This window comes from Nilaparvata lugens, chromosome 6 (genome assembly GCF_014356525.2).
Source record: "Nilaparvata lugens isolate BPH chromosome 6, ASM1435652v1, whole genome shotgun sequence".
Taxonomy (NCBI): Eukaryota; Metazoa; Arthropoda; class Insecta; order Hemiptera; family Delphacidae; genus Nilaparvata; species Nilaparvata lugens.
This window is the reverse complement of record NC_052509.1, coordinates 53052010-53061885: the sequence shown is the minus strand read 5'-3', so window position 1 is coordinate 53061885 and position 9876 is coordinate 53052010. Positions and strand designations below refer to the sequence as shown.

Sequence of the window (9876 nt, the reverse complement as noted above, 5' to 3'; positions counted from 1 at the left end):
TCAAGAAATAAAATTTCAAACGGCTACCATTTTGTTTTATGAATTTGAAAAAATGTCATAAATTTTTGGTAGCTCTGTCTAGTCATAAATTATTGAGCAAAGATTCATTCCTATATATAATATATATATATATATATATATATATATATATAATATATATATATATATATATATATATATATATATATATGTTCAGCCATAGTTGAGAAAAAAAATAGTAGAGGAAGAAACAAAATGGCAACTGTGTGAGTAACTAAGGACTTTCGGACAGTTTAGAAATGATATCCGGATATGATTTATACCCAGGAGCAATGTACTAAAATATTGGTAGGGAGATTTGAAACACTCTGTAGTTTACAATTATGCATCATAATTATGAGAACACCCCAAATTTCAAGATTTCACTTAAAAATTTTCAAGTTTTGAATTCTGAAGATGACAGACACCATAGGTGTTGAAACATGTATGTAACATTTCTATAGATTTGTGATATTATGAGACAATGTTCTAGTGTTTCATTGATGGTAGCTACAGTTATAGTTATATCAAGCATGAATGTAGTAATAAACATGCCATATAGACGTAACAGTGATATTTACATAGGAAAATCCAATTCAAGTTGTAAAGAGGCGTGCATTTAACTCACCAACTTGTCAGTTTGCAGGGCCACCTGCTTCCTGGTATGTGAGAGTGTATTCAGTGCCGAAGCACAAGCAGAGCTGGCCGTGTTGACAGCTGAGATCACACCATTCACCAGCGCCTCTGGCAGAATGTCAACGCATGGCTGATTCTCAGGCAGCTGATTGGTCAGCAGAAACTCTGCCGCCACCTGCTCCACTGCTGAAGGTTCAGCCCCTCCACTCGACTCAGCATCCTTCACTTCACTCTTCTTCTCCTCCAATGGTGGTGCAACTTGTTCTTTCATTTCACATCCCACAGCACCAACAACTGGTTCCTTCATTGCACAGGCAGGAAGACCAACAACTGGTTCCTTGATTGCACTGGCAGTAGGACCAACAACTGGTTTCTTGATGGCACAGGCAGGAGGACCAACAATTGGACCCTTCACTTTGCAGACTGGAACAACACGCTTCACCTTATTGATCTCAATTTTTCCAGTGGTTTCCACAGCTGATTTCTTAGCCAATTTTGGCTTAGCACCAAGTTTCTTATCAACCAACATCTGCGACAATGAACCAGCTTTGGGCTTCACCTTGCCGCCTACATTGGGTTCATGGATGCTCATTAAGAGACGTCTGGCCTCTGCTTCAGCAGCACTAGCAGCATCAACTGCTGCCTTCATACTGACGTTTTTGGGGGTCATGCAGGGAGGCTTTTTGTAGCAAGGTCCTTGGAAGCAGCAATGAGGAACTGCAGCACCTTTCATGGTGTAGTACTTTCCAAACTTGGCTGACATGTTCTGAGCCAGCTCCAGATTCCTTGACTCTTCCTCAGACAATGGCTGGCCATAGGGACTTGGTTGTAAATAGATGGAATTTGCCAAGTCTAGAGGAATTGCAGAGGGTAGAGGAGGGGGAGGAGGAGGCGGAAACATGACTGCAGGGGGAGGAGGGACAACAATGTTACGGGGGATGATGGGAGGGTTGACGAACCCTGCCTGGAATGGCATAGGGGGCACAGGGTATCTTGCCTGCACTGGATTGAATGAATGCTGAGGCAGACCAAAGTTATGTCCTGCCATTTCGGGTACCATTTGGTACTGGCTAGGAGGAGGTGGTCTACTTGCCTCCTCATACATCTTCATTAACTTCAGTTCCTTGAACTTCTCCCAACCCTCTGCATCCCTCTGTTCTTGAAACAACTTGATGACCTTCATTTCATGGAACCGCATCAATGTGTCAAAATCTAAGCCTGATAATTGATGCCAATCCACAGAGGTGCCATTCTCTTTTGAATCACCCTTCCCCATATTCATCTTCATCTTCTTGTCAGACTCTGGTGATGTCTCCCCTTCCTGCACTGGATTCGCATTGGCAATTGGTCTTTCCAGTAGAGAAGTATCAATGTGTTTTGCCTGAGAATATCCAGCTGCACCAGCCACATTAGCAGCATCGCCATTCGTTCTCTGTGCTTCTGGGCTACATTTTTCACTCGAAATTTTGTTCAAATGCATTTTATTTTCGGGTTCTCCGACCAATTCCTTTATTCCTCCATCTGCTTGAGCTGATAAAAAAAGATAAAAATCATTGTTATTTTGTTATATTACTATTTGTAGTACCAGTTAGTGATTGAAATAAACGAAAGATGGATGGATTATATTCAACTGTATATAATTTGATGAAATATGTATCAATAGAAAATAATCTGTTTAACACATAATTGTCAAAACAAAAGTATATGTAGAAGAGATGTTGGAATTCCGGGTTGAAAATGTTTTACTATTACTTCAACATTCTAGAATATTTAGTTCGTTGATTTTCATTAATCTTTCAAAGTAGTCGAGGACTCAAATAGACCATAGAGTTTAGAGATCACGTTAGACCCTGGAGTTTTTAATTTCGCTTTCTGAGTAAAGGGGTTAGAAGTTCAGGACTTGAATTAGTCTCGCCTATTTCCGAGTCAGGGATTTATCAAAATTCGTTAAGTCCAGAACTTAAAACAGTGTGATATAAAACTCTCGACTGAAGTAGGTTTTAAAATTAAGTTCTGGACTTAAACTGAGCAAATACTCATCAGTTATTGTTTTGGAGTAGATGAATAGCCAAATAAATGTCTTGGAATACGTAAATTATTTGGATTAGTACCTCTAAATTCATAATTTATAGTTTGCAAGTATATTTTAAAATAAAGTTCTATCAGAACTATGCGTGAAAAACTAACCTTATTTTACGACTGTGGCATAACCAATACAAGTTATATTAAATAACTTAATTATAATAATATTAATTATTATTATTAATTAATATAATAATAATTATATAATTTAATTATATTATAAATATCATTGTATTCAATAATCATTAAAAACAAGTTATATGTGATATAAGCCAATACAAGGATTGCCTTGGAATTTTATCTTCTAATGTGAATGTTATTAATCAATGTCCTATTCAACATATTGATGATAATAGTAATAATAATAATAAATAACAGTAATAAATCATCATTCCAGTTTTTCTAAACAAATACGTTTTCCAACTCGATAGCCAACTAAAGTTTTTATTCCAAAATCACTAGCAAGGATCAATGATCAATAATAGCATAACGTAGCCTTAAATGAAATGTTTACAGTATTCATTCATGTTTCAAAAGGTTAGGTTTAAATAGGCCTACAAATTAATCGAGACAAAGTAATTGTTACAAAATAGTTTGGAGAGCATGCTCGTTTGAATAAGCCCGCTTCAACCAGCTGTTTCCCATTGCCAAAATACAACAATATAATATTGTAAATTTCCCTCATGTTTACTGCGTTGAAGTCCTGGACTCAAATAAGTCGAGAACTTAATAGACCCCGGAGTTTAGAGGATAAACCCGTGACTCAGAAATTCGATTTAGACCCGAGTGCTTATTTCAGTTATGGACTATGTAAGTTCAGAGCTTATAAATCTCGAGATCGGAAACCGGCCTTAAAAGAATTGATGGATGCATCCAACTACAGTATCATTTATATAGAGAATAAAATATTTCAAACGCCTGGTTCACAAAATCAAACTTTGATTATTGTATAAAAGTTTCAAAAGAAAATATGCATACCTTTCTCATTAACTGGAGATACATCAGATTTTTTGCCAGTTTTCACGACAACATTAACTGAAAACAGAAATTTTTATTGAATAAGATTCATGTTTCCCTCACTACAATCAGCCTCATGTAGGTTACCTATATTACACTGGAATTATTTTCTGATAGCTCGATTACAACTTTCGATAAAATTTAGTCACAGATAAAAGAAATAAAAATCTAACTAGCCTACCTTTTTTTTAAAATGTTTGTTTACGACATTTTCTGGCATTAATGCCATTATCAAGTAAATTGATGAAAAATATTTTTTAAATTAAATTTAATTCATCTACTTGATAATGGCATGAATGTCGAAAGATGTTAACAATTTAAAAAAAGTACATAGATTTTTATTTCTGTCTATTTAAGAGTATCCCTAGCGAAAAAATTAATTATATTGTTTTGTATTGTTTGTGCTAACATAATAAATAGATAAATAATTTAGTCACAGATATTTTATAAAATATTAAACCATGTAATGGAGCCCTAGTATACATATACTTTCTAACTCCAAGGTGGATGTAATCAAGAGCCTAATTCAACAAAATTCATTTGATTGACTAAAATGACAATATAAATAAAAGCTACACATTGGAAATAATTAGTTAAGTATATAGTGCAGTGCACACTTTGCTGGAGAAACGTTCATGCACGAGCCATAGGCGAGTGCAGAATAGATTCTTGAGTGCAGCAAAGGAGCATTGTGCACATATTACACATTACATGTTTTCTACATTTACCATTGATTGTGGAAAGTAAGTAATTAGAGGAGGGGAGGGTGATGTCATATAATTATAATTCATTGAATTTTTGCTGATAATGAAGGTGGCATTAATTCCACACAGAACGTTTCAAAAAATTGTGTAAAATGACAAAAGAGGTGATATACCAAAGTCATCTCAAACTAAATTATTTTGATATCTTATTTACAACAAAAGTGACCATTTTCAAAGGGAAAAGTGAGTAATGTCACAAAGGCCAACAACATTCTGTCAGAAATTGATTTATAAACTTATTTATTCACAAAAACAGAATAATTCTTTATTAATTTTGACGTTAATTGAAAACAATCATTTAGTTTTTTATTTTGATTAAATTGATAACTGATTTAATTAAAAACAAACACTTTTTAGATCAACTATTGATTCAATAAAGATAATAAATGATTTCTTCAATTTATTTATTCATATACATATACCTTATTTTTCAATATATTATTGGATATATTTTGTGCATCAGTTATAATATTTTCTCAGTGATATTTTATTCTAATGCATATTCTATTTTTAATGTTAACCATTTATTAATAAATTTCAATTATTTATTTTGTCAAAATTGGATTAATAATATTCATTGAAGTAGAAAATTCACAGCAAAAATAGACTGTGGCTGGAATCGAATACTTGACCTTACAATAATGAGTTCAGCACGCTCCCAACTGAGTCACATAGAACGTTTTGGAAACAGATTGCTTTATGGGGCTTCTATCATAATATGTAGCCATTAAATTATTTTTTTATTTAACCACAGTAAGTGTTGCCAACGTTTCATAATTCGCGCAATGAACCTCTATAATATAACCTATCAACTATTTTGAGTTATGTTGCAAATCTGGAGTGCGGAAAATCACTTAATGCACTAGTGCAAAAAAGTGATTCTTTGCGTTATTTAATCAGTGCAGGAATGGTCACTTTTGAAGGTAACTGGAAAAATAAAGTTTTAGTGTAGTTGACAAGTTAATAAGTGACAATAATTTCGAATCAACTGTTAGAAAGTTCTGCTGTTGGTTCTTCCAAACTCTGTATTATCAAAGAATGCAAACACATTTTCTTACCATCTGATTGCAAAGCTGGATAACTTTTTCAGGTAGGCGCACACAGATCGTCATCGGACGATTAGATTTGATACATTGTTTTCAATTGGAGTGCACATACCTATACGATGCGGATAGGTATGCGCACTTGAATTGAAAACAATGCATCGAATCTAATCGTCCGATGACGATCTGTGTGCGCCTACCTTTTATCGCCAATGTGGATAGTTGAAAAACAGTTGATTACATTCTATTCAATTAAAAAGTGAATCACTTTATAGTATTTTCAGATATTGCTATTGCCAGAAAGCCAATCTGGCTTTACCCCTATGAAGCAGGATTTGCAAACTCCACAGCACAGAAGTGGTCTGGTATGTGGGAATCTCAGGAGGTGAAAAAATAAAGAGCTTGTGTCTGATCCAGGCAGCAGAGTTCCTGATTTGAGTTGCCCCGACAGCAGTGGGTTCGCCTAAACAGGTTCAGAACTGGCCAGGGAAGATGCTATAAGAGCATGCATATTTGGGGATTTGCAGAGTCACCCGATTGCGAGTGTGGAGAGACTCAAAACAACCATGGACCACATTGTCTCGTCATGTCCATTGTATCATTTTCCTGGAGGGTTGCCTAGATTGCACCTGGCGAATGAGGAGGCTGTGCTCTGGCTGAGGGAGTTGAACGGCATTTGATGTTAATCCGAAAAAAACTGATTGTTAGTTGTTAGTTTAATGTATATTAATTAATATTTTATTTTATGACAAATCCAAATTGGTAGGCTCCATTTTTTACTCTTGACTTTTGTTGCCCTAACCACTGCGACACCATACGCTTATATATGGAGAAGACGAAAAAAGTAGCAAGTAAGAAGGTAAGTAATCATGATTTGTTATACCGCTATTTTTGCACACTTGTTGCCTACACTAGTTGCACTCACCAGTCGAGTCCTGAGGCTTGTCAGGGAAGAAGCAAGGTGGCATTGGAACGACAACAAAGCCAGCATCGTCGTCGTCAGTGTTCTTCTCCTCGTCAATGATGGCAATACTGTCATTATCGTTGTCTTCGTTGTCACTGTCCGAGTCAGAGAGAGCGACATTGCTTGGCTGCTGCTGCTGCTGCTGCTGCTGCTTCTGCTTGACGATATCCTGCAGGCCTACAATATTATTGATAGATAATTTTTATTCTGTATAACATTACACAGAACCAATAAACTATAAATATACACTACACCGAATAAATTCCTTGAAACTAGTTCCCCAAGCTAGTTCGGCTCAAGCTCAGGAAAGGAGCTAGGTAAAATCCAAAGATCTAATAGCAAATTGATAGCTATTTTTTATTCCTTATAACATCACACAAAACCAATAAACTATAAATAAACACTATAACGAAACAATTTCACAGAATAAATCTCTTGGAACTTATTCCTCAGAAGAGCCGGCTCAAGCTAAGGATAGGAGCTAGGCTAACTCCAGAGATCTAATAGCAATTTATTCCTAATAACATTACACAAAACCAATAAAATATAAATATATACTGTGAAAATAAAGCGAATCAATTGTTTAACCAAAAAAATAATCATTAGCAAGATTATTGTAGGGAATTTTAATAGCAAATGGAGGTTCCGCCAGCAACCACAATGTAGCATATACCTGAATCATTATTATCTAAAATAGCTGAGAGCGTTTACATGGACACCTTATTTGATTTGTTGTTCAATAGCGAGATCCACATGAAAATATCAGCATTTATGTTATTTATAATGAATGATGAAAGGTTGAAGCAAATCTCACTCTAGTTTATTGCTGTCTGCTTTCACTTTGTAATGTTTTAAAAACGTTTGCAATTATATAAATTATTGGTCGAGTTCACTTATTGGACAAAACCATCAAAGTAAAAAAATAGAATGAGTGTAAATAATAACTAATGTCGAATCGGAATAAAAATGGTGCTGGCCTTGACTGCCTGCGGTGGATAGCTGACGGAGAGTTGCCCCTTCCCCTTCCACCAGCCACAAGTGTCAATCATTTTCCCTACTACACGTGCTGGACGTTGCACCCTCCCTTCTTCATATTCATTCCCTCTCTCTCGTATACACATGTGAAGAAGAAGAAGAAGAAGAAGAAGAAGAAGAAGAAGAAGAAAAAGAAGAAGAAGAAAAAGAAGAAGAAAAAGAAGAAGAAAAAGAAGAAGAAAAAGAAGAAGAAGAAGAAGAAGAAGAAGAAGAAGAGAAGAAGAAGAAAAGGAAGAAGAAAAAGAAAAAGAAGAAGAAGAAGAGTGTTCCGCCCTACTAACCTTTGTGGCCCATACGCCACATAAGTGGGGGACTGTGTGCGTTCCTCCGCTGCAGTCAAGGCGCCAGCACTATTCTTATTCCGATTCGAGATTAGTATAAATGCGTATATACTTACGTTTTTCAAGGATAGTTCGATTTCCCTCAAAAATTGGCTCAACAATAACATCACAGACGAACATTGGTCCAAATCTTTCCTCCTTGTCAAAGAACGACCACATTGATTGGTAGACCCCAGCTCTGGCTGTAAACATAATTTTATTATTAATTTGTTATATGAACAATTGCATTAATCAAAGTAAGTCAATTCTGTAAGTCAAATTATCTCTCATCATTCATCCCATTATTGTTAGAGCCTCTTGTTTTCAAACCTTCATGTTTTCTTGTAAATAAATAAATAATCCATGCACAAGTCTGGAGTTTATGCGGACATCATCCTCAGGCGAAAATAAAATAAAAAAACTTGAACAAATAACAAAATCAAACAAATCTATTCCACTTCCAATTGACATCAGACTTGATGTGTTCAATAACATTATATTTAGAAACACTTTTAGATTATTTTACTATTTGAATTTATATTCAACTCATATTGATCAACACTACAGAACTTTTCAAAACTAATGACTGCCACTTTACTAAGCCAATGCATGCGGTTTGAATCAAAGTTTAGTAGTCTTGCATGATTGTGTAGATGTTATCAACTGCTATAGATTGACAAAAAACAGCCAACAAAAAAATTAGTGAAGTTTTTATACTGAGATAAACTTTAAACTGCCAGCATTGATTGTATAGAAGCGTTGATGCGTTGAAGCCTATAAGGAATGTTGAGAATAATTAATTTAGCATTTTTGTCAACTCAGTATTTTTACTAATAATTTGGAATGCATTTTATTAGATTCAAACAATTCTTTCTGAACTACGGTATTATAATTGTAATCTATTAGAAGTTATTCAATCTAATCAATTTGAAATCTATTAAACGATAGTTTAAAAAAAACGATCATCCGTCATTTTTATATCAAAAACAAAATATCCTGAAACTAAATTTTACCAAATTGTTTTATTTAGAGCTCCCGAGAGATTAGCGTGAACTTTTAAATTACACTGTTTTCCCAGCGCAATTTTGTCTACTCTGAAAGACTCCTAGACTATAACATTTTTTTAAAACAGGTTTTCTGAGTTTTGAAGAGTGTGAATTGTTTTTTGAAAAGTGAAAGTGACATAACCTACATTTTGATTCGGACAGAATAGTATGAATTGGAAATGGAACATGAGCCTGTTTTGCCTTTCCTCGAGTTAAGTATTAGTACACCAAGTGAAAAATAAAAGTCGTTCTTATAGGAGTGTTTACGCATTTTAATTGTGCCTATGAGTGAACACTGCAATAAAAACCAATGATATTAGGCCATATGAATAAAGTTGAGCATTTGCTTATACTTCTAAAATATGGAGCATTTGCTTCATTTTCTATGAATAAACGTAAGCAAAACCTTTTGCTCATGCTCATCAAAAAAATAGTTTGAGAATTTGCTCAAAAGTATACGCTTTTGCTCAAAATTGTATGTAAGCAAATGCTTCAAAAAGGTGAGTCTAGTCTAGAGCAGCTTATCACCTTTTGCTCATAGTAAAATGGCTCAACTAATTTGTGTGAGAAAGAGGAAACTATACCAGATACGATCACAACCAATAGTTGGGAACTATAAAACTCTTTTTAGATTCAACCATAATATTTATATCACCATTAGAAAAGAATAAATACAAAAGATAGCTGATATAAAGATAGTCATCACAAAATAGAAATAGGTAGGCATTTAAGAAGATGAGTGTTTACGATTATACGAAGCTATTGATATTATAAGAATATGCTGAAGATTATTATAGAGATGACATTTTTTCACGCTATTATTTCAAAATTCTAAACTCAACTAACCTAAAACTCTATTCATAAAAAGAAAACAGAGCAGACGACGCAAACACAAGCGGTGCACCCTATTTGCATATTTAGCGCTTCCGTGAGCTATAAAAACAAACTAAG

General features: G+C 34.6%; 1 protein-coding gene across 1 annotated transcript in view; it reads right to left on the bottom strand.

Moving 5' to 3' along the window:
* Window positions 1-646: 646 nt before the first annotated feature.
* The window catches only part of LOC111052661, a gene marked incomplete at its 3' end in the record, with an annotated part of 33377 nt that continues 24147 nt past the window's right edge, over window positions 647-9876 (bottom strand). The window contains 4 exon segments of the mRNA XM_039431251.1: window positions 647-2184; window positions 3715-3771; window positions 6486-6701; window positions 7957-8082. Of these exon segments, the coding sequence (XP_039287185.1) occupies window positions 647-2184; window positions 3715-3771; window positions 6486-6701; window positions 7957-8082 (1937 nt within the window).